Source organism: Oryzias melastigma, linkage group LG22, assembly GCF_002922805.2.
Source record: "Oryzias melastigma strain HK-1 linkage group LG22, ASM292280v2, whole genome shotgun sequence".
Classification (NCBI taxonomy): Eukaryota; Metazoa; Chordata; class Actinopteri; order Beloniformes; family Adrianichthyidae; genus Oryzias; species Oryzias melastigma.
This window is the reverse complement of record NC_050533.1, coordinates 20,523,614-20,549,622: the sequence shown is the minus strand read 5'-3', so window position 1 is coordinate 20,549,622 and position 26,009 is coordinate 20,523,614. Positions and strand designations below refer to the sequence as shown.

The following is a 26,009-nucleotide window of genomic DNA, read 5'->3' as shown; positions in this document are numbered from 1 at the left end:
AAGCTATTTATTTCTTTAACTGTCCTGGTAATCGCCTGTCTCTCCTGGGATAGGATATCTCCCTCATCCTCTGGTTTCCTCTTTTTTTTTCCTAAATCAGGTTTTTTTCCTGAATTTTTCCTTACTGGGAGGGAGGGTCTAAGGGGAGGGATAATTAGTTTTATTTTGTCCGTTTATGTTAGTTTAGCAATTAGCTATTGTTTATGTTTTATGACCGATGTTCTGCTTCTGTAAAATTACCAGCATAAAGCTCAATGAGACAATTGTTTTGTGATATTGGGCTATATAAATAAAACTGAACTGAATTGTTAAACAAATGTAGCAAGCCCCAGATCATAATACTACCTCTACAGGTGACGCAGTGAGGCCGAATCCGAATTCTTCCCCTACCCCTGCAGCGTCTCCCAACCCCTACATTTAGCCCTCCAAATGGAGAACTATTTCAAAATAATGTCTTTGAATTCAGATGTCACTCTCGTTTGATGATGTCATCAATAGTCGCCGGTCAGCTACGTTAGCGCATAGCTGCCAGGGGCTGATAGGAAATAAGCGCAAGCTTACCCCGCACCAAAAGTCCCGCCCACTACTCAGAGGTGAATTTCTAATGAACTACTGCTGCTCTACAGAAACTATGTCCTAGAAAATTAAACACTTTGTTTTAATTTAGGCTAAAAACTGCACCCTTTCCCCCTCTGGGAATGCTTTAAAATGGATCAAAAGATGCTCAAAGTGGGACTTTAACAAATATTACAGCACATGTACAAGTTACACGAGCATTCACACTTCATTAGTCATAAAGAATTAAACATACACATATTCTCTTTGAGTTTAATTTGAAGAAACTGATTTCTACAAAAAGAAATCTTGCCTGTTACTGAACTAAAATGCTGAATTTTTTAGCTTTGAAATAACCATATAGAGACTCAGAGCAAACAAATCCAAGGTGTTTTGAGTTCAGTGACCTCCTAATGAAACAATGAAAAACGCTTCGTTCTGTGGCTTCAAAGAAAACGTGTCACTAATGCAGGAACACAACACATCTTTACCCAGAATGCATTTAAAGGCAGGACTTAGTGCTGAACATCTACATTCTGATTGGCTTCATAAACATTCTGGCTCACAGGCACTTAAACTAACGACCTTTACCGGATTTATAAACTTAACAGTCAACTAGGAATTTATTGGGCTGAAGTCATCATTTTATATTCTGCCCTAACACATTTTATACCAGCAAAAAAAACCAAAAAAAAAAGTAGGTATTCATATTAAAATCAGTGATGGTGAAATCTGGCTCAAAACAGGAAGTCTTAAGAATTTGGGGAAATCTGATTTCTCTCAGATTTAAAAGAAAAACAGCAACTTATTGATAACAGCAAAGAAATAAAAGCCTGGTATTTTTATGATGTTCTGATGTTTACAAGTCTAAAAAGACTTTTGGTGCTTACCTTTGAACGTGAGAGGGAGGAGCAAACACGCCGTGTTTCGGCGGGCAGCTGAAGTACCGGACTCCTCCCACTGAGCCGTCATTTTTTCCATTCGGCTTGTCCAGCTCGATGCCCAACCAGATGCCTGCACAGAACCAGACGGAACATCACAAACGGGTTTCCTTCACAGCGCGGTGCAGGCTGTTCTGACCCTCGGGGTCGTGTGCTGTTGTGTGCGTCTGTGTCGTCTCCGGTTTCAAACTCTCGCCAGCAGATGGGAGTCGGCTGACACGCTGGTGCTGGTGGCTGGGGATCTCTGCAGCCAGGAGACCACTTTTAGAAAGCAGCTCACTTGAATTGTGCCTTGCACACCTGGCTGAACCTTTTATTGAAGCAGAAACAATTTGTTTGTTGTGAGAATGTTTTTTTGTTTTTTTCCATTTTATTGTTTCCTCTGTGATCTGTGGATCTAGCATCTAAGCAATAAAGCTGTGCTGTCACTTCATGTACAAACTGTCCTTTCCTAAAGCTCCCCGACTTTAATGCAACTTCAAACAAGATGAGCTGAAGTGGAAAAACACTGTTCGGAACCTTTCAAATTAACATGCAGACGTACAGAAAGTTGAGATTTTAGCGAGAGCCGCTGCATTTGATTTTGTCTGGTGCACCGAGGCTGAAATAAGCGCACTGGCAGCCCCGACTTAAAACCATCAAAGACTGAAATCCCCTCCAACAGGATCCCTAGTGGTGTGATACACATTAGTATTTATTTAAACATGACTGATGCCAAGAGAGAACTACGGCCTTAATATTAATGAATCACACAAGCTGCTTTCCGTTTGGGTTTTAGTGGCTTCGGCCCAAGAGTACCCCGACTTTTTCAAAGCGGATTTTTGCGAGTGCCCTCCGAAAGGCTGAAGGTTCATCACCGCGGTGACTTGTCAGAGCATGTAATGGGCTTCTTGTAAGATAAGAGGAAGGCGTTCAATGGAGCTTGGGTTTAGCCATCGGCCACATGAGTCTTACTGTAGAGCAAAATAGAAACTTCTTTTACGTTTCAACAAATGAATGAGAGGATTAATCCTGCTGAGGTCCAGCACAAAGAATCTCAAATAACACCCCCACAAAACTAAGGAAGGCCATGGAAACTCCTGAGACCCCGGTTTGACTCCCGAAGAGATCTGAGGTCATAAAACGGGAGAGAAGCAAGACGGTCTCCTCATAAGAATGGAATGATAGATCTGTGCTGTTTGCATGTGATTCATACAAGAAATGAATTATTGCAATAATCTCCATGCTGTAAAACTGGTGGTTTGATTCCCAGTTACAATGTCGCTGAACCCTCAGAGACCTTTAGTGAGTTCAAGTTCAGCAGTAAAACCTCTCCTTCCCCATCAGTGGGTGAGTGTCACTACCTGGTTTGCACTGGAAACCTAAACAATACATCACACGTGTCAATCTTATTTGCAACAGTTAAGCATTTCAAATTAGATTAGCACGCGGCAGCATTTGCTGTACAGCTTTGTCTCCTTTTCAATTGTCTGAACCAGACAATTGCTGGGTAATTATAAAAAGTATTTGTCATTTAAAACAATAGATCAAAATCTGACAAATCATGATAAATTAGAGTAGTTTTGTTTGATTTTTAACTGTGGTTTATGTAACAAAATGAAAAAAAACATAGAAAGATCCTGAAAACATGTTCAAAAATTACTGAAAAGTTAAGAATTTTAGAAGACAAAATAAAATAATAATAATAATAATGATACTGGAGACTTGGCCTTTGAACAACCCATTCCTGGGACATGTAAGACTTTACCCAGGGACCCATGACACGGAGAAAAATTCAACATATTGAAAATCCTTTTAATCGGGTGAAAATCACCCGGTTATAGTGCTCTAGGGTTAATAACATTATGTGTTGATTCAGTTAATAAAGTGTTGGTAAGTGTTGGCATATTCATGACGTTAGTTAAAAAAGAAACTCCTACTAGTTGTCACACACCCAAATGTGTTCTCTGCATTTAATTTAACTTCCAGGGGGTGTCAAGCTGCAGACACAACTGCGCTTGAAAACCTTTTGGTTTTTGGTTGCCTGGAAATTATTTTCTTTTAGGAGTACAGGTTTGTTTGAAAAAACCCTCAAGAAAAAAGATACATTTGAAACTCTGACCTGGAGCAAAGCTGGTTTTTCCACAGAACTGAATAACTCCCGTCCTCTGTCCCACCACCAGCACCCTCTCCCCCAGTCGCAACTCAGAGCCGTCACAGAGGGAGCTGCTCCCAGAGGGAGTTCGACTTCTAAAACCTGCAACACAGACAGAAAACACACAACTTTACAACTGCAGAGGCTGCCATCAGGTGTGTCTGGTTCCATGTTGCCTTTGAAGAGAATGTTGGGAGGAGATTTGCAGTGATTGGACCTGCAGTTGTGGAGCTTGTTGTGCGGGAAGAAGAGCGAAGAGCCATTGCTGATGTTGTCCTGGGATTCTGAGAAACGCCGTCCTTTCGCTGCCTGGTAGAAATGCGTCGTCTTGGCAACGGACGAGGTCGGGCTTCTGGTCCACGGCGAGAATCCAGAGAGGAGGACGAAGATGAGCGGGAGAGGATACCTGTCATAGAAAATAAAAAACATCAATGGTCGCATGCATCTAAAATGTTTTAGTCCATTCGGTTGATGAAACCATCATATTTAATTATGACACAAACAAGACTTGCAACCCTTTTTTATTTTTTCTAAAATTTCAGAGATCACGCACATCAAATGTAATTAGATTTTGCATTCTTCCCAGCAAACTGGTAGCTAATCCCCTCCAACATCATCAGGGTTTGAGATAAAAGATGCAGAATTTCCTTCCTAAACTATTTAAATTCAAGCTCTAATTAGAGATCGACCTTCACAGGTCATAGGGTTTATTAAGTATCCAGCTCTTTAGGGTTAATTGAATAAATTTGTGCCCCAGTGCTTTAAGTTCAACTGAAGATTCAGATACAAACGAGCTAAAACAGCCACTTAACCTTTGCACAAATTAGTCACTGTTATAATCCTTCACGTGGATTATACGTCAGATTGTTTTTATCTTAATCAAATCTGGATTGGGGTATACAGAAGATTATTATGCTGATAAAGTCGTATGATAGAAAGTCCACACAGACCTTTTTTCCCTTATTCAAACCCTTACTTACTCTTCCGTGTTGTATGAGTGTTTGCTACGACCTGCTGCCCGCAGCACGCCCATAGGAAAAAAAAATGTCTATAAACATTTTTGCTCTATGGGTTCACCTAAGGCTTGACAAATGTATCAGGTAAAAATTATTTATTTTCTACACTGATACATTTGTGCTCATTGGTCACTGAACTGCATAGAAAAGGTAAAGTGATATAAGAATACATCCAATGAATTGAGATTGTTAGTCAGCAGTGATCAAACTTTGATCAAGAAGTGGAAAGTAAGAGTTTTGTTGAAACCAAACTACGGTCACAAAAAATTCTGCCAGAGAGGAATGCAAAGAAAAAGTCACAAATAACTTCAGCTGTGATCCGAAACTCTCTGAAAAACTGTGGTGTGGATCTTTAAAGGTCTAAAATAAGGAGGGACTTGAAAAAAAATGGGTTGCATAGTCGAGTCACTAGAAGAAAGACCTTTTTTGGACAAATGGCACAAAATAGCAGGCTTACAATACTGCAAACAGAGACAAACCTCCAAACTTCTGGACCAAACAAGTCATTTGGAGTGATGAGACAAGATTAAACTTTGTGGCCACAACCATAAATGCTATTGGAGAGGAGTCAACAAGGCCTTTGATGAAAATAACCATTCCTATTGTGAAACACGGAGGTGGGTGTCTGATGGTTTGGAAATGCGTGAGCTACAAAGACAACTTGGTCAAAATTGATGGAAAGATGAATGCAGCAATATCAGAACAAACTGGAGGAAAACTGTCACTCTTCAACATATTGGACACATTTCAGCTAACAACGATCCAAAACACAAGGCCAAGCCCACCTGTCATTGGTTTCAACAGAACAAGGTGAGGTTCTGGAGTGGTCGTCTCAGTCTCCTGACCTCAATAGTATTGAACCACTTGAATGAATGGCCTGTTTACCATTAGAGACACTAAAGAACCTCATCCAGAACGACCACAAGAGACTTCAAGCGGTTGATAGTGCAGAAGGACCCAATACAAGGGATTAGGAAGTTTTGAACAGGGTAATTTGTAAAGTTTCTGTTGTCATTATGATTTAAAAAAAGTGACAACACTGTTGTTTAACAATAAATGGCTTAATCCAAGCAATAACCATGAGTGAAAAAAAAGTTTTTGTGTCATCATTCATAATCTCTTGAAATTCTCTTTGAATTTATCGTTTCTTCTATGGTACGAAAAAATTATGAGCACAACTGTAATCTTTTATAGTGTTCCACTTCAAAATATAAGATCTTGCTGAGAAATCTACCTGAGAAGCCTTTCTCTGTGCTTCAGTTAGAATATTATGAGAGGTGTATGTTTTCAGCCCAGACAAAGATGGAAAACAATAGCAAACGTGGGTAAGTGTTTAAAATGTTTCTACTGGTGTTTTTCTGCGTTTCTCTGCGCTTTTCTACCAACAAAAGCTGAATGGAGCCATTAAAAATACGAGTGAGGTGGTTTGCAAAAGGAATACAAGAAAAGCGTGCAGTCACAGAAGAGAATTCTAAGAGAAAAGAAAAAACAAAGATGAATGGAGAAGAGCAAAAAATAAGCCCCAAAAAAGTGCTGGATCCAAACAGAAGGAGAAAACTACTTCTAGCAGAAAGATAAATGTGGTAATGTCTGCTCTTAAACAAGCTTTAGATCTTAACATCTGCCAGATATTCATTCTAATTCCAGTTTGGGTTTGCTGCAAAGCGCTGACCTCTCAAACAGCAGGCTTTCACTGGAACGCCGACGCATTCCATCTCAGAATAGTAAACAGCTCTTGTCGCTTGACCTTTAGCTGCCAGTGATCTCCAGGATCCATCTATCCCCTCCACACGCCAACTTTCCCTTCAGGTGGCACACGGGCCGCCTGTATGAATCAAGCCTCGCTGCTTTGTGATGCTGGCTGTGGTCTTTCCACCCTTTGAGGCCAGCGCTGGCCCCCTATTAGGAAACAGCAGTCTGCTGTGTCCGTCTCTTCTGGTTAGTGAGACGAAACGGTTCCACAACGACCTCTCCAATCCACTGATATACATGAGCGAGCCGACTCCAGCGCCGATCCGATGGGACAGTACGAGGCAGGTGGCTTTGAAAGTTTTGGATGTAGGACGCTGGGAGAAGCCCTGTGATCATAAATTATTTTAGTTCGATTTGTGCGCAGAAGTGGGCACATATGGACCTTGAATGCGATGTATGTCGTACGTAAACAATCACTCACACCTTGTGATTAATGACTGCCAGGCCACTCAGCCTGTTATTAAACCCTGCTTAATTGGACTATCAATCATGCATTCTGCTGGCCTCTCTGAGGTCTAGTATTCCAGTCACACGCAGATCAATCAGACTTCAAAACAAACAGAAACGCCACAACGGCGCCGTGAACCCGCAGAGGGGCGAAAATCCCCAAATCATATCAAAATTGGGTTTGTACAATCTTCTGAGCTAAATGAGGCATAGATACAATTTACTACAAGTTGAGGAAATGAGCTCTGAAGGAGCAAGAGAGCAAATTCTGTCAGCGGTAAAATGAATGTGGGTTCAGAATCAAGGAGGATCAACATCAGAGCAAAGATGCACAAAAATCCTGCTCTGCAATGGTCAAACTTTTTATAAATACATGTATATATTATAATACAGGCTGAGGGTCCTAATGTATACATACATGGATTCACCATCAGAGTGAAAACTGTCAGAACTGACAGCCACGTGGGAAATAACGGATAAGTCAGCTGCTTGTTCACCCGTATCCACGGTGATTTCCAACAACAACTCAACTAATGGAAATGTTCTTATTTAATGACTGACGAGCTACGGACTAGCTGGAATTTCAAGGATGTAACCATTGACTGTACAAGAGAACTGGACAGAGTAACCCCTCCCCTCTCGTGTTCCAAACAGGAAGTACTTGCTGGTTCCAAGAAGCCAAAATCACAGACTTACATTGAGAAATAAACAGCTTTTACTCAGTAATTAATGCCTTGGTACATTTTTTTATATTTCATTAATTATATTTTTTCTGTAGTGAAAGCTATTTAAGTTATAAACTGGCCAATCAGATGCTGCAATAAAAGCATGTGGCCCACACTGAACGTTTAAAGCGTTTATTTGACAGATCCTCCCGAGCCTGTGATCAATAAGAAGGGGTGTGGACTTCTGACTAGTCCACTCCTGATTGGCAAGAGCGGTTGCCATAGAAATGTTGACTCAGACCGGCTCAGACCAATCACTGCTTACAAATGTTTTCAACAGTTTTGCATCAGATATCAGGTCATACTCGGAAAATGAAGATGTCAGTAGATTTATTTGTCTGTAGGAGGATGCATCAGAGTTGTAGAGGAGCAAGGAGACTCTGGCCCGCCCATGACAGTTGCTGCATCACAAACCCGAGCTTTTTCAAACCCGTGTTTTTATCTGATCCATCACGATTTGAATAAAAAAATAATCAGGAATGCAGTTTTAATCTTCTTTAATATTTGTCCTTCATCGCCGGATAAATGCTACAAGAAGATGCTAAAAACAGTTTTCATTGAAGAGGGATTTTGAGGATCCGAGTCCATCCTAGATGTCATGGTTTTTACTTCAATTAAATCAATTTGTTGCCGTTTCCAACACAAAAATTAGACCTTTAGGCAGATCTAGAGAAAAAGGGTTTCAGTCATAATATATCCAGTTCAAACTGAGACTATTTGGACATTTCATTATTATTTTTTTTAATCCTCATTTTTCTTTGTTTTATTTAAACACAAATGACTTCACAAAAATATGTTTTTAGTTAAGCTAAATTTGTCTCTTAATCACGTTTTATTATAATTGAAGTGCATTGAAGTGTACACACATTGAACTAAAACTGAGTCAAAATAGTAAGCTATCACTTGTAATTTAATGCTTAAAAATAAAAAAAAATAAATTAAAAAAAGAGTGAAAGTTTCCATAAACTTACCAATTTATGTAGTTACACGCCATTTGCAGCACAATAATTTATATTTGTTTGGTTCTTATTATGTCTCATGTGTTTTTCAAAGGTCCTTATAAAATACTTTTTTCTGTAAGTGCAATTCTTATTTCCTTTGGCTGGGGCCTTCAATTCTGCCTCCACGACCATCTCCAGGTTGTTATCTAAAATCCAAACCGACCCCACTCTTTTTGACAGGAGTTCAACCCACACTCACAAAATGTAAGGTAGTTTTGGTAGAAACAACACTTTTAAAACGTTTTATCTCGTTGGAATCCTTGGACAACTGAGGATGATAGAAAACAAAGTATGTTTTTTTTTACCTGCATTAATCTTAGAGGAAGTGCGAGACGAATCAATGCGACATGAGGGCCGAATGGTTGTAGAAGTCTTCACGGTTTTACGCTTTTCCAAAGGTTTGCTTATCTTGGACAGCGGGGCAAAAATTCCTGTATAACAAAAAAATATATATATACATTTAAAAAAAAAAAATAATTAGCTTATTACTGATGTATTTAATGCTAAACCAGTGCAGCATCACAAGACTTACCGTGTTTCATGCGGCAGGTGAAATACTGAACTCCTGCAACAGCGCCGTTGTTCTTTCCCTCTGCTTTGTCCAGCTCCACCCCGGCCCACAGGCCTCCGGAAAACTCGGTGCTGCCGCAGAAACGCAGCGTTCCAACCTGGAAACACATCAAAGGATGACAAAAAGGCCCTCCCAAAAATATATGCAAAATAGTAAAATGGTTTCTGGACATTTCTAAATGTGTGTTATATAAACTCAAAACATTATTAGATTACATCAATGACTCAACCAAGATTTGAAACAAGCAGTAAAGTTTTTAAATAATGTTTTTAAGGATTTCTTTATTTCTTATTTGTGAGATCCCAAAGCAAAATCCGAAAAAAGTTATCTTCTCAGGAGGATAAAAGCATTGAAAGCAGTTTTTACATTTCACAGTGCTGGGGTGAAGAGACAACAAAGTAAAGTAAAAGTGAATAGTTTTAAGATAAGCTTGTCCTTTCTCAGCTCCTGTAATAACACATTTTAGAACTACAGTTATGAATGAACACAAACCAGAAAACTTCTAGAACAGTGTTTTTTTCCCTAAAAAGTGAGTTCCAAACACCTTACACGTTGTTTCTGCATAAGTTGATTGCTTTGTTGACGCTGCTACAGCCTCAGCATACAAAACACTCCGATGCTCACAGTAATCAGTCACTGGAGGATGGCCTCTCAGTTTCACTCACAGCTGCAGAGAATTTCAGAGCTGAAAAGAAAGCCACTTCTCACTTTAGTCTAAAGAAAATCTCATTTTGTCAGAGAAATGCTTGTAAATCTCAGAGACTTCATTGTTGTTAATGGAAGGAAAACTGAACATCTGGTGTCTGAACATGAGCTGACAGTTCTGTTGTGATCCTCTTTGTAGTTAAGAACAGAAAAACACTTTAAGAGTGCAAATATGGAATAGCAACAGGTGCAGCTCAATATGGAAATCCTGGGAATAATTGGAGAGCTCTGGGAGAGAAGTTTGCTCTTTAACAAAAAATAACACTGGTCTCTTCCCTCGTGTAGCTCTGGTCTGTTTTTTCATTTTCTTAAAATGATTTGTTTCCCACCAGGTGAGATCTTCCATGGAAGACTTCTTCCATTTTCTAATAATAAGCAGCTTGTTTATGGTAGATTGGTTCAGCCCAGTCTTGGTGTCCTTTGACAGCTCTTTGGTCAGGGTGGAGAGGTTGCAGTGTGACTGTTTAGGGTCTTTACGCAGATAACCAGGTCCAACAGGTGACAGTAATACAGGGAAGGATAGAAGAGCTTCTTCAGGAGGAAGTAACAGATTTGTGAGGGACAGAATTTTTGCTCGTTTGTTTTGTGAACAAAATAATAAAATCGATGAATGTGCTGCCTCACTGTAACTTCATTATCAGTCAGTTTGAAGCATTAAATAAGTTTAATGAATAATATGGATCTATAAAACACCTTCTGGGCGCTGAAACTTGCATTAATAGGAAGAATTAAAAGTTAAAATAATGCATTTAATTTGTGAACTTTTAAAATAAGTAATGTCTAAGATCAAAAGTAAGATTGTTTTACCAACAGCAACGATTGCAATAAACTACTTTAGAACACACTTTCGTTTACAATTTAAGCAATTTCATTTGTTAGGCTCCGCCTACTTTCTCCTGCACAGACAGAAAATGTTTTTCTTTCAGCATCTACATTGAGGATTAATGTAGCATGAATCAACTAACAATAAACTAAATAAACAAAATGGAATAAATGAAGAGAATTTAAGCTGATCTGTCCTTTCCTCCACCATACGAATATTTGGAGCTCCACATAAATCTGCTTTCAGTGACTATATGGAAACATTACTTTGTCTCTGCAGAGGAACAAGCATTAGTTTTGGGACACCCCGCCCTCTTTTTGCAGCCAAACAAAAGCCTCCAAATGTTCATCCGATCTGTGCAGCCCCACTTACCTTCTGTCCAGCTATCGCTACACGATCACCCAGTCGAATTCCCATGGAGGCCAGCTGTATCTTGGCCTTATCGGAGAGAGCAGGGATGGACTGGGGTTGTAGGATGAAGGGCAGAGGGGAGCTGGGTCTGGGCAAAGCCCGTCTCAGCAGAACCCGCAGCTCCTTGGCCACGGCGGCAGCGTCGGCCATCTCCACAGGCATGTCGAGGGGGTCGGGCACCACATCCACGGGACACTGACCCTTCTCATTCTGTAGGGAAGGACGGACGCAAAAACACTTCAACATGAGTAACATAATGTAATGAACGTTGGAAAACAGAAAGAATAAAACACATGAGAAACAGTTCTGTTAATAAATGTGTGGAAATTTTTCATTTCATGTAAAAACTATTTTAATGAGAGTTCTAGCTCTGGTTTAAAAGATGCTGCAGAACCCTGAAAAAGGTAGAAGTATAATAATCTGATCATTTTTTTAAGTTTTACATGTTCTTGTGGTATTTTTCTGATTATGGAGGACATAATTAAGAAAATTAAGCTTAAAATTGCATTTCTGAGAATATTTTTTATTCAAATGGTAATTAAAAAGCATACAAATCAAAATGGAGTTTAAAAAAATAGTGTATTTGTTCAAAAATACACTCCGCTCCATTCTGATACATCCCGTTGCAGACAAATAGATCCATGAACGTCTTTGTTTTTCCTAGTCTGAGCTGGAATCTGACTCAAAACTGTACGACTGGATAGCTCCAATAGGGGATATGTGGGGCATTTTTTCGTGTGTTCACAATTAGAATAAAGAAATACTCAGGAATAAGGCTTCCACAAACGATTATTTCAATAGTCGACTAATTGCAGATTATATTTTTTTTATTAGTTGACTAGTCAGATCCTTCAAACAAACATTTTAACCATCATTAGATTTAAAATTGAAGTTCTTAAGCCACATGTGTAAAAGTCAATGTCCGGGGGCCAGATCCGGTCCACCGAGTAAACCTATCCGGCCCTACAGATCATTTTATTTTATTGTCATTAATGGCCCAATGTTTTTTGACCTTTTTTCTAACTTGCATCATTTTGACATTTTTACAGAGTGTAAAATATTGAAAGTTATTTAAGGTTTAAGTTTATTGAAAGTTGATGAAACACAAAACATTTAGCTAATAAGTTTGGGCTAGAGTTAGCTTAGCTTAAATAGATGACGATCCCTCTTCAGCATCATCATACTCAGTCACAACATGCTTCCTCTTCAGCTGTTCATGCATCACCAAAGTGCTGCTATGGAACAAGTTCTGCCGAGCAGATACTTCACTGGACCCTTTTTTCTTTCATGCTTCCCACTGAGCTCTGGTAGCTGTTGCTATGGTACCAGATTCTTCCAAACTTCCAGTAACATAATCAATACTTCGCATGTGTGTCGAAGAGAATGGCAGATGGGGCATTAGGAAACATGCAACGTAGGTTTGAGATAAAAACAAAAAACGATTAATCGACTATTAACTAGTGATGTCCCGATCAGGTTTATTTGGGTCCGATCCGATACAGAGTCATTTGATATTTTTGTAACACATTAAGAAAATCAACAAATTTAATAAACCATGACAGAGTATTAGGGCTACCAAAAAAAGTAATATTACGAGTTCTTTTCTCTTACATTTACAACTTCAAATTTCTTAAATTTAGGACTTTTATTCTTGTAACTTTATGAGAAAAAAACAGTAAAATTTACGAGAATAAAAATCATAAATTTATGAGAAAAACAGTTGTACATTTTTATGAAGTCCTAGACATTTATTCTCGTAATTTAACAGTTGCGACTTTTTTGTCGTAAATTTCCCGCAAATTTACGAAAGAAAAAAAAAATTGTCAACTGGTCTTAAAAACAGATTCATTGTTTCCCAATTTTTACTTCATTAACATTATTTCAACATTCAACACTTAAATAGAGCATTTATGTGGAGTAGCATAAACAAACAAGTAAAAATAGTGTAACTAATATCTAAAAAAATGTTATCTAGTAAATATACTGTAGGTGGAATTAACTGTTTAACACCTGAGGGGTCGCTGGTGATGCTTAAACACAAACTCTTTAACATACTGTAACCTTCCAACCGTTAACACGATCAACTAATTTTCTTTATTTATGTCCTCCATCATCAAAAATCTGCCACAAAAACATGCTAAAAATTCTATTTTCATTTAAATATTATGGGAAAATGACTAAAGGTTGAAAAACAAAAAACTGCTTCTGTGCCTAAAACTAATTTTACAGACTCGACAATATTTCAGTAACCTTTAAATATTAGCTATAGTGGGATTAACGCAGAGCTGGTAATTAGAAGGCCTTATCCACTCTCCTGGACCAGCTGGCATATCCAGCTGAGCAAACGCATCAGCGGCTCTGGCTCTCCTGCTGCGAGGTACATGTGTTTACAGAATCTAAAGAGAAAGCCCGACGTTGTTCTTTGCCAGTTCTACAGAAATGGCTTAAAAGTGAAGTCGCAGAGGGGGGAGTTTCTCTCAAACCCAGAGAAAAATAAACAAATGGCCCTTATCTCAGTGTGATGGATAACAGTGCCGGTCTGAAGTCCTAATCTGGCATCAGAGGACATAGAGGGTAACCACTAAAACAAACAACATACCAGCAATTAAGCTTTAGCATTTGTTTTAACATCCTGTTAATCCTACAGAGAGAAAATAGAGACCTCGATGAGATAAATATGACAGCAACACCAGCCATCTTCAAATTTGAAGATTTCAATTTTCAGCTCTCAACATGATTGATAATTCAAGGTTAGTTGTAGCTGCTTGGAGAAAAGACAAAAAAAAAATCCCTCAAGAAAGACACGCAGCTGAACTCCCCGACTCGGGAGGGATCTTCATAAAAGCACAGCCAGCTGCCACCACTTCTACAAGAATACGACTCAACATTTAGCAGAGAATTCAAGTGCAAGACGAGGGAGTGAAAGCGAAAAAGAACGGAGTTCCAAGGTCAAAAACATCCACTGGAAACTGGATGGAATTTCTGTTCATATTTGAAGCTAAATTAAAAGTTTAGCTTTATTTAAAGACTGTCGATGGTGTATTTGTGAGTGAAATAATAATCAAAAAGCTTTGTTATCGGTTTTCCTAACATCAGGGAGTTCAAGAGTGAACATGTGTAAACTGCTCGGTAACCTAGATACTTTTTAATGATGCCAAAGTTCACAGAGGCAAATTATAGATGAAATTTATCAGACTTTTAGGCAAATAAGATTCATTTAAATGATTTGGGCTACTCTGACAGCAGCACAAACCTAAAATAATGATGCCGACTGAAAATGATATTCCCTGAGCGGGACTCAAGTTCTGCTTAGAAAGAAAAGGCAGCATGTACGCCTGCAGTTTTTAAAGGCATTAAATTCACGACTTACAAAATCCCAGATGCGTTATTATCAAAGCAGAAGCAGAATATTCTCAGAGCTCTGCATTAACCAGCTGAAGAATAAACAAACGCCTCTGAACTGATCATTGAACTAGGAAATAATTCAATTATTGTGCGCGGTGCTTTGGTGACCTCCAGTGGGAAATGGCTGCATTCAGAGGTGAGTTTACAACAAAGACTGAACTTTTTAGTGACACAATGAACATGGAAATACTAGAACTGCCAGACCATTTCCTCTGACATTTAAATCAACTGAGAATGAACTTTTTAACTAGAAAACTGTGTTTAAGGAACTAGATCTGTGTGTGTGGGGAGTTTTATTGTATGAAACATTAAAAAATGAGAAACGGCAAAAACAAAAACTAAAGAGAGGCGAATTGAAGGCTACAATCTGCTCTAAAGTCAGATTCTCATCCTTCTGCTTCCATTTTATCTTTACTCTCACTTAAATTAGACCTCTAAACTAAAGATATTTTTGTTTATTCTGTTTTTTAAAGAATAAAATATCATTTAGACATAATACTGAAACTTAAATAAATGTCACAGGAAAAAGTTTGTACAGTTAAGCCTTCAAAATATCCAGATCGCAAAGACAAAATATAGATTTTTATTTGTTTCAAAAATATTTCAGTTTTTATTTCCCGAAGAAATTATCTTTTTGCATTTGAAATTACTTGATTTTCATGATTTTTGTTTACCAAAGAAATCAAAGTAGAATTCAGCCAGACATTTCAATGAGTCTCTTATCTTTTTAACCATTTATCTAACACATTTAAACAAGATAAAATACCTGATTTTCAAGTTCTTAAATTAGAATTTCCCCACAAACCAGAATTATAACAAAAATATAATTTAAAGTACTGTTACGGCTGTGGCCGTATTTGGTTTTGTTTTTTCTCTTTTTCTGTGTTTTTGTGTATTTCTGTCAGAGTGGGACTTCTGTGTTTTTGTGGATCTTTGTGCATCTGTCTTTGTTTCTTTCAGGTGTGGTGCTGAAAGTCTGTGGCTCCTATTGGTCCCAAGCTGATGAAGGGAGCCTTTAAATCCACCATGAGGACCTCCAGCCCATGAGAAGGGAGAGGGGCTGAAACCAGTCTCCACTGCAGCTTGGTGCTCTTCTCCATCCGTTTTGTACTTTGTGTTGAACTCTGTAGATGTCTTTGTGGTTTTGTGTTTTTCGGCCGAGCGGCAGTAGTTCATTGAAAATGTACCTCTGAGTTGTGGGAGGGACTTTTGGCACAAAGCAACTCCGCCCCCACTTTTCCTCCTTTCTGCTGAGAGCTCTCTGTTTACACGTTCTCCTGCTACAGCTCTCACAACTCCAACCCAACATTAATGAATAAAGAAATACTCAGAAATGTAATTTTAAGATAAATTTTCTTGACATATGTTCTCCACCTTTAGAATACCACAACAATAAACACAATATTCATCACAGTGGGTCTTTAAACTCCAAAAGTAAGACTGTGAATGTGTGAATACCAAATAAAGGCAAACAAAACTTACTTTAAACGCAGGATTGGCTCCCAGCTCCAGCAGACACTTGACAGCAGATATACACAGGTTGGAAGCAGCAATGTGTAAAGCTGTGCCAAAATCAAAGTCACTGCAGGTGGCGTCGATGTCTGACAAACACAGAAACAAACATTTTAGGTCAAAATGTGCCAATATTACCACAGCTGTTTTCTATTGACCTTTGGTAAAAGGCAACAGAAACAAGGTTTGACGCTAAATAAAATACATTCACCTTCATTCAGTTTCCTGAACAACTTTTGTTAATAACCAGTCAGCCAAGACATGAGTTTAATTAAGGAGTAAGCAGTCTCTGCTGTCTCTGTACTAGAGCTGTCCATAGGGAAGGATTATGGGTATTTAAACAACACAGTAAGCCCACGGTACATGTTCATCAAAGACTGATGAACAAGGCAAGTGCTGATTGCTTGAAATTGAGCTCAAGCCTTTAAAGACATGCAGTAACAGGTGGAAGCAATTGAAGCTATAAAAAAAGTGTAGAAACTCGATGAATTTGGAAAACTGTTAGACAACCACCTTGTTTAGGACATGGGGTCTGCAACCTTTAACGCCAAAAGAGCCATTTGGGTCCTTATATTACTAACCAAAACCAATAGGAGCCAACACGTCCCACTTCACTGTTCAGAAAAACACATCTTATTTATAATTTTGTGATTATTGAATCTTTTATTTACAACTTTAAATATTAATAATATTAAGAGTGTCATATCTTTCAGTATTTACCTTTTTTTTTAAAGAATCACATAAAAGTCCTTTTCAAAATAAAATACACCTTGTGTAGAAAAAGAATCCCTCTGTTGGAGCAAATTTCCAATATGTCCTTATCCTTTTTTTCTCATTTAGGAGTGAAATATAAACATGAAGAATCCAGTTCAAATGTCTACATTGAAAATATTGGCGCAACCAAAAACAACACAACATTTTTTAATTAAAATCTTCTCTAACACTTAAGTCAAATGGGTTCTTCCGTTTCTACCACTGACTGACTGTATGTGAGAACTGGAGTAAGTAACCCCTCCCCCCTCATGATGTAAACAGCTATTAGTCAGTCAGAATAACCCTTCTTGCCACTTTTCTTTATTGGAGGTTATTCAGGTTATAAATGGACCAATCAGATGCCTCAATAAAAGATTTAATGTGATATGGGTGTGGACTAACAACAAGCTCACTCCTGATTGGTGAGAGTGGTTCCCAAACAAACGTCGACTTGGACCCATCACTCTGTACTGATGTCATCTGGTTCCAACATGGAATATGCAGAATATCTTAAAAAAATAGCGACTGAATTGACTTTATTTCTTTTAAACCCGAAATAAGTCATTTTTAATGGTCATACTCACTGTTCTAATATACAGTCAAGGGATTAAACTGGTTTTCAAGAATTTCTTCGACCCCTTGTTGTTGCTGTAGGGTATTACAAAACTCGATTTCTAGAGGAGGATCTTTCAGATATAAACACAAAACTGTGTTTCTTATCGTGTTTTTATAATAACTCATTTGTCAAGCAAAGGACATCTGAGACATTCACGACTGGACTCCACTTTTGAGCAGATAAGGGCGAGATGAAAGATTCTGTTGACAGATTTGAAGCGCACAGACACATCTGCAGAAACAGTCATTGACTTTGAATAAGTCGCCTTTCCTTGTATACTTATTTATTCAGACAGCTCTGTGAAAAAAGGCTGTGTCTCAGTGCTGTCAGAAAGATCCCCTGTCACAAATACAACATTCTATTTTCTTTCTTGAAAAGTAAAAAAAAATCTCTAATTCCAATAAAAAAAAGTCCAGGAGGAAAAAGAACTCAGATTATTTACTGTGTATAAATGTTTCCTGATTGTAGTACGTTTTTGTCAGCTGATTTAGTGATCCTGCTTCCTGTGTGAAAGCAGACAACATTTAGCTCTGTAGAGCTTCTCTTTGACCTTTCTAGAAGCAAAAAGTAGCACGTTACCAAGTTTATCTTTAATGTACTTATTTCTCCAAAAAAAAGTAGCACGTTACCAAGTTTATCTTTAATGTATTTATTTCTCAACCAAAAACTATTGTACCACATGGCAGAACCCCCCCACAGAGTCCTCATTTGTCTGCAGACAGCGACAGGCTGCTGTGTACAGGGTTTTCGCCGTGACCAATTGTTCACTGCGGCTTCATCATCAACTGTGAGCTGAGTGGTTATTTTTGGAAATTGAGAAGCGTACTTGAGTGGAATGAGTGATAATCCAAAGCAGTTTAATCAATCCCAGTAAACCTGCTGTGCTGCTGTTTAAACGGTTCTCCACATTACAAAATCTCTATCTGTAAAAATGACTTTATGATGTGTACAAAGAACTCTATAGTGGAAAAAGAAAACTTGATAGCAATATATCAGAGTTACTAACTGCTAAAATGTTGAACAGTTTTTCCATTTTTTTCAGCTGGATACATTTACTTTACCTAATTTAGGTATTTTTATATTTTTTTAGATGCTTAACCTTACAGAGATTTAAATAGTCGTATTAGCTAATATGGCACTAAGACTGAGATTTCAGCATCAGGTATCACGTCTTGAAGCTGAGTCACGGCATCTGGGCGTCTTACCTTCTCAAAATGTTTTGCCACTTAAACATTAAACACAATTTGGAGACGGCATCCAATCAGAGCCACTGTTGATATTTAAAAGTCAGAGGAAATAAAGAGATCCAATCAGAATAGAGAGTCTTGCATGAAGACGCTGCAAGCATGTTGAGAAGTTTTTAGTAGAAGTTTTAATGTATTGTGTGTCCTTCCCAAAATGTCTGACATGAAGACAACATTTCAACTTTTAATTTGAGTTGTGTTTTTGGACTCTATAAGTAACAATTTTTCACATTTGATTTTGTTTGGATTTCCACAGGCTGCATTTGCCGCACTGTTCATCTATGCAGCAGAGCATTGAATTTCTATGCATTTCCAACGCTCTGCTCAGTTAAATCCACAAACGGCTTCCTACAGAGAACGGACAAAACCTTCTGTGACTATCACAAGAAACATTCATTTTCCTTCAATGTGTAGTCAGCACTTTATTAAACAGTTGTTCCAACAAAAAGGCATTTCTGTCCATGTGTTCAGGAAGATTTCAGTAGTTTCATAAGTTGTTCACCTTTCGGCCCGTCAGGAGTCACCCGCTTTTGCCGATCCATGCGTCATTATTACAATCAATTGTCTGTCCACACCTAATGCAGTTAGCATCAAATTCATGTACTGTAGACTTTTTTTTGTTTGTTTTAACAGGCATCAAATTTGCTTCTCGGCAGTTACCCAAAAGTCTGTTAACCTGAAGCGTCTCAGTGTCTGGGTTCACATCTCCCATTGAGGAGCAGCAGCTGTCCCACAAACACTGCTGCTCCGTTACAGGGACGTACCGTCAGGTAACAATACAATCAAATGGCACTTAGTGTAAACGTGGAATGCTTTTTCACCAGATACCAGTCAGTAATTGCTGGTGCAACACTCCATGACTCCTATCTGGCAGCACCTGTCCTCACCTCCAGGTTGGGATGCCTGCAGCATCACTCGGATCAGCTCGGGCACATCAAAATATGCTGCATAATGCAGGGCCCTCATGTTAGTCCAACGTGAGCGAAGGTTGGGATCAGCACCCAAGGCAAGGAGCTGGCGGGCAAAGCCGGCCGCTATCTCTGCATCGCCTGAGGATGAAACAGCCAATAAACATGTCGGTGAAGGAAATTCTATATAGTTTGACAACTCTAAATATATGTTAAGAATAGTGGATATCCAGGAGTTAAACAATTATGAAGTAGTGTAGATAAATACAAATGAAATAAATGTGTGAGAGACTGACCAATGCCTGGAGCCCCGGCCTTACAACAGTAGTGCAGAAGACTCATATCTGTCAGGCCATCTCGATCATTCACACCACAGCCTCTCTTCAGGATCTGAGTGAAGACCAAGCAGAAAATAAACATGCAGTGGGAGAGAGTTGGTAATGAAATGCATTAAAGTGAAATACTGAGTACAAAACAGTTTAAAATATTGAATAATCACCTCACTGCCAATGAGATCAATGTTCTTCTGAACCTGGGGGACCCACTGCCTGAGGACAGCAAACAGCTCTGGAATGGTGGTGTTTGAATCCTGGAGAATCTCTCTGCATTGTGGTTCGCTGGGATTGAAGAAGGAGAACTCTGGCAGAGATGAGAGACACAGAAATGACAGACATATAAACTATAATCATAGCTTCCACTCTGCTTCTGTTTCCTGTGAGGATCAGTCACCCTTAATGGAGTGACAGGTCCTTTGTTCTCCGATAACGGAAATCTGTCTACGTGCTTTCCTTTTGTGTCTTCTTTTATATGTCTAAGGCTGACCTGTAGAAGAAGTCTGCTTAAGTGCACACATGAAGACAACAAAAAAACTCGACCAGTTGAAACTCTTTAGCCTTCTCATTGGACTGAACCCTCAGAATGAGGGCGAGGAGAAGCAGAAAACAGAGGAACTTTGCTCTGTGTTGCTTGTTTTACCGGTATTCTGTGTGCTTTAGTTTGCATTTTGGATACATGTTTATGTAAGGGATAATACCCGACGAAGTGTGCGTTATGAGAAATTAACGCACGACGCGGAGGCCTAAACCGTCCGACGCGAAGTGCGTTAATTTCTCATAATGCACTCTTCGGAGGGTATTATCCCGCTTATACCATGGTCTTTACAAAATAAATAAACATTTAATCAATATTTAGTACTTTATTCTTGTTATTTCTTTGGTTTAGCTCATTTTTTCACACAAAGCGGACTATTTGATCATCCGTGATGCGGTTTGTTGTCACGGTGACATGAAACACGGCATGAAGCCTGAAGCCGTTACAGACCTCAGCTGCAGCGGTAAAGTGTCGCTGTTTTGAAAGAAAGACCCGGACAAATTAGGATATTTTTCTTCTTTTTCTGACGTTAATCCTTCAGTGAGCAGCTAGAACATATTCAGCTTCTGTCTGTGTTTCATTTCACGGCAGGTTCGTTCTTCTGAGCTGCTCTAAAATGAGAAACTCCCTCTTGTGGTGAAACAGAAGACTACACCTCTCATGTCGAGTGGTGTTTTATTAGAAGGAGAATAACCAATTTGTCAATATTAATTTACCTTACTAAAGGAGAGGAATATAAATGTTGGTCGCTACAATAAGTTAAATAAAGCATCAGTTCAGAGATAAAGTTCATCCATTACTGCTTGTTTTGTCCAGACAATGAAGGAAAATGTGTTTTAAAGAAGCCTGCGCAGTGATATCGAACGTTTGGTCTGTGTGACCGGAACTTCTTTTTTAGGTGTGCGTTATTACTGTGCATTATCAGTTTTTAATGCACACCCAGCAGCCAATCAGAATCGAGTATTCACCCAGACCATGGTATAATTCTATTTAAACAGGTTTAGTCCAGTATGTGTGTACCAGTATGTATCCTTTGTTTATCACAGGAGTTATGCTCTAAAAGTGCACAGAACCTCACTCAGTGTGAAGTATTGTGCCATCCTGCCTGCATTACCGAGCGTTTCTAACTGGACCTGATCTTCTGTTTCTGACCCTGCTTTATCTGATTGTTTGCTGCCTGCATGACCCTCGCCTGGACCCTGACTACTCTAGTCTCTTCTTGGATGATCCCATGCTCATGATTGAGCTCTGCCTGTCTGACCCTGATTCAGCTTTGTGGACTTTTAGCTGTGCTTAGTTCCTGTCTGAACTAATAAACCTGCTGCAAGTGGAACCAGCTGTCTGCCTGTTTGTGACAGTAGTGGTAAGTTGTCTCCAGTTTTGCTTAGCAGAAGTGTCTTAGCTTGAGTTAAATTTATGCTGTAACCTACCACCTGGCATCTTTAGATATGAAGAACCAACACATTCAACATACGGTTCCGGTTTGCGGCCCAGAGGTTGGGGAGCCCTTAATTAACTGGAAAAGCCAGCATGTCAAAAAACAACGAGTTAGGGACACCCAAAACGTTGACTTTTCTTAAGCGGATGAGTCCGTAAAGTCCCCCCATGACAACTTTTTTTATTAAAAAAAAAAAAAGTTCACAGTAGTGTTTTAATTATGATTATGACGTTATTAACCAAAATCCCACAACCTAAATGTCTTAAAAAGCCATTTTTTATGTTGATCTGTAGTCTCTGTTTCCAAAATCTCCTGATACCCTCCCTGTCTGATCATGATAGCTCTGTGCCTCACTAGCGTAAATCTTCACCGCTACTACATAAAAATGTCAAGCAGTATTGTTTTTGAGCTGGATGTCAGCTCTCATGAGGAAGTGAAGAGCCTTACGGACTGAACTTTCATTGATTTACAATCCTTTCCAACTGCGGTCAAATGAGCCGCCGTTCATATTTCCGTGGTCGCATCAAGAAGCTCCGTGGAGTCTGGTGGAGATTTTGAAGAAAAACAATTAACAACAAGTTTTAAATGAGTGCTCCTCTTCCATAAACAGATGTCTCGAATATTTTCTGCAAAATTAACAACTTCAGAGCACTGCCGTCCAAAAGCAGCAGCTAAAAATGATGTTTTACGCTGTGTGACATGATGTTTCACCGATTTAATCCAAATAAAACCTAAATCATCACCTGTGTAAATGGCTTAAGCTCTGTTTACAGTAAATAATAACATAATTCCTGTAGAGTTTGCTGTAATGAATACATTTTACAGTAATGCTCTCGGTTTGGAAGTCTTCTCCACCTATATTGAGAGAAATGTCACCATTTAAGAGCTAAGCTGTTGTGAAAACTGAACATCAGATGTTGTGCAGCAAATTAAACTCTCCTTTGCACAATTTCCACCTCCGTCGCTGCAGCAGTCTCCTTATCTACCGACAATGATGCCACTTTGCAAGTTCACGTTCATTCAACACGTTTTGAGATGTTTGCTGCATCCGGAGCATAAGCAGCTGAGAAGCAACTTCCAGGCCAGCAGGAAAGAGCTTGGCATGTCTGCCTTAATGCTGCAGAGGATTATCTGCTGGATTCACAGATCGTTTCCTTCTGTCATCTTAAGAGTTATTGCTCGGTAGCTGGCTGGTGAAGCGCCTCAAAACCTGGAGAGAAGGTTGTAGAGGATTTTTGTCACCGAAACGAGGAACATAAAAAAATGTTCACGGCTGCAGGTGTGAAATCAGTTCGTAAAAGAAAGTCACGCTGCTGTCAGTAACACAAGAAAAGTACTGAAAAGAAAAAAGCAGATGTCAAAGTAAATGGAAAGAGTTATGATGGTTAAGAAGTAAGCCCAGGTGACACTGGATCCGGTCCGGCTACAGTGTCTAACGACAAATTGGCTACGGTCCTGATGCCAACCTTGCAGGACTCTGAACTCACGTAGGTTCACGTGATAACCCGCCATTTATACAGGAAGTACTAGTAAACAAACCCTCACTCCGCCGTGATTTAGAATTACCTTCACAACACTTCTTTTTCTGCATGACTCTTCTTCATACAATGGGTAAGCACGCAACTTGTATTAACACTTCTGTCTTTTATAAGCTTAAATGTACATTTTTGATTGTGTTACACATATTGGGTGACAAGTAGGGGGGTTGGTTGTCACAATGACGTAATGTTTACAACACAGTGAAAACAGCGAGTACAGCGGAAAACAGGTTTATTTTGAAAAATGTACCAGATCCACTTAACACTCGCTCACATGACTTTGCAAAAAAGTGCTCCGGCTATGCTGTGGACGACAGGTCATAGAGAACAGCTCAACACGTACAGGTGGAAAAAGTTGGTGAGACGCAGGCGTTTTGTACGGACAAACCCTGCACACTGCGTAATGGTACGTTCACACTGGACGTGGAACCACCACAAAGTGGCGCAGAGCAGGGTGCGCATTTTTCCACGACGGTCGACAGGCACTTCTCGTAGAGCTTTTTCGTTTTTTCTCGTCATGGGTAAGATAACCCACACACCTTTGTGTGGGAGCATGTGACTGAGGCTTTAACATTTGAGGTTTCAACTGTGTGTCCCTAAAATAAATATGACTTTATTTTATCCATAGATCCTCAGTGAACCCAATCTTCTGATATTGCGTTCCACAGTCTGTTAAAAGCTGATCCCTGTGTGTCATGATTGCACGTATGGATGTGAAGTTTCCTCACCGCAGTCACTGGGCATCGGGGCGGAGGCCACCTGGTGGATCACTGTCCGCTGGTGGGAAGAAAGTCTGGTGAAGCAGCCCAGGACGGCCTCCCCTTGAGGCGGCTCCGAAACATCCTCCTTTGTCATCTCCCCCTCAGGGCCGGAGCCTGGGAATATAAGGAGATCTATTCTGAGAACACAAGGGGATCTAATCGGTCAGAGAATGAACTTTTCAGCTGATGTCACTGAGTGATACAGGAGCAGATAGCAAACATTTTACAACTCAGGTCTACTAAGAAAACAATTCTGCTTTAAAACTGAAGTGAATCAAACTATGAGGCACATAAACAAACAAAAGCACTAGACTAACTTGACTGTACTGTTCCTAATGCACCAACACTCACTGTCATATTCTCCTTTATCATCTTTGGTGTCCTGAATCTCCATGAGAGCGATCCAGTCACACTGAGTGAACAGAAAGACGGGACAGAGCTGACAGATGACCTGACAGACAGCGAAAGCACCAGCCTGGACTCCAGGGGAGTCCAATCTGTTTTCTTAGTCCTCAGACCATCTGCCCTGGCTGCTTTGCATTGGTGGAACCGTTGGCTACATGAAAACTGGACTGAGTGAGCCCTCCCACCTGACCTTCCAAATTTAAAGTACCCAAACTTCTTTTAGAAACAAACAGCTATTTCTCAGTCATTCTTTGTCAGAATAACCATTCTATATCTGATAACCTTAACATGTTCTTGATAATGATTTTTTTTTAAACGTCAGATTTTGTGAAGCCACTGTCAAGTGGTAGGGGTGTGGCCTTTCAATAAGCTCACTCCTGATTGGTGAGAATGGTTGACATACAGTAGATGTCATAAACAGTCAATGGATGGAACACACCAAAGTGAGATGATCAGCAATGTCTGAAAATTGAACCTGTAAGTACTAGGATTGAACCGTCTACTGTGATCACTCTATACACATCTCCCCTCTTCATTTCTATTGTGTTTACTCCTCAACTCCCAGGTACAGACAGTCTCTCGTCTGATGTCCCCAGATGGAATTTCAATCCAATTTCCACACGTGAACTGCTGACCCGACTGCCAACTCAACTGATTAGGCGTTCACAGTGTGCAGTGTGGAGAGAAAGACAGTAAAAAGGACAGTAAGGGATTGAATGGGACTTCCTTTCATCACAAAGAGATTGAGTAATAAAGTTAGCATCTAACTTTGAAAACATCTAGAAACTGATTCCGTACAAACTCTGCAGTATAAATTGTTGCTGTCCAAACTCTTATTTTTTTAGTCCAGTCAGAATGAAGATGACGAGCATCCAACCAGGTTCTAATGTAAGGCTGATTCGAATGTTTCTCCAAAAAGGTTAAAACCACTGAGAGTGAAGTCACTGAGAAAACGATTTACTTCATGCTCCAATCAAATGAAGTCAATTTGAGTCGCCATTTTTTCGCAATCCACCATAATGGAGCCAGAAATCATCAGTAAGCAGTGAACGGACCCAGTGGGTCTGAGTCGACGTTTCTATGGCAACCACTCTAACCAATCAAGAGTGAGTTTGCTGGAAGGCCACTCCCCTTTCACTTGAAAGCGGGCCACACAAACGTTCCGTGTCAGACCACATACTTTTATCGAGGCATCTGATTGGTCAGTTTATAATTTGAATACCTTGCACTACAGAAAAAAATATGATGAAAAAAATAAGGATTATAAAGAACGTTAAAAAAAATGTAGCAAGGAAAGATGGTTGTTGTGACAAATATGACTAAGTAAGAACTGTTTATTTCTATTTATAAGTCAGTAGAAGTTCTCATATGCAGATTTAATTCAAATTCAATCAGAAATAGACTTTGCAAATATTTTTGAGGTGTCAGAATTTTTCAAAGTACCCCTAAACCAGAGGTCTGCAACCTGTAGCTCTGGA

At 39.4% G+C, this 26,009-nt stretch overlaps 1 protein-coding gene across 2 annotated transcripts in view; it reads right to left on the bottom strand.

Moving 5' to 3' along the window:
- Positions 1–26,009, bottom strand: part of LOC112158165 (CAP-Gly domain-containing linker protein 4) — a 34,077-nt gene that overhangs the window by 4,341 nt on the left and 3,727 nt on the right. Inside the window, exons 2-13 of one of the 2 annotated variants that reach the window (XM_024291431.2) lie at positions 24,478–24,538; positions 24,094–24,240; positions 20,019–20,158; positions 19,816–19,909; positions 19,499–19,660; positions 15,969–16,087; positions 11,043–11,291; positions 9,104–9,239; positions 8,877–9,002; positions 3,848–4,036; positions 3,598–3,732; positions 1,446–1,569 (exon numbers count right to left, since the gene is read on the bottom strand). In XM_024291431.2, coding sequence (XP_024147199.1) covers positions 1,446–1,569; positions 3,598–3,732; positions 3,848–4,036; positions 8,877–9,002; positions 9,104–9,239; positions 11,043–11,291; positions 15,969–16,087; positions 19,499–19,660; positions 19,816–19,909; positions 20,019–20,158; positions 24,094–24,240; positions 24,478–24,520 — 1,664 coding nt within the window. In that variant the 5' untranslated portion in view covers positions 24,521–24,538. The remainder of the gene's footprint in view (positions 1–1,445; positions 1,570–3,597; positions 3,733–3,847; positions 4,037–8,876; positions 9,003–9,103; positions 9,240–11,042; positions 11,292–15,968; positions 16,088–19,498; positions 19,661–19,815; positions 19,910–20,018; positions 20,159–24,093; positions 24,241–24,477; positions 24,539–26,009) is intronic. The other variant, XM_024291505.2, reaches the window with a different exon arrangement.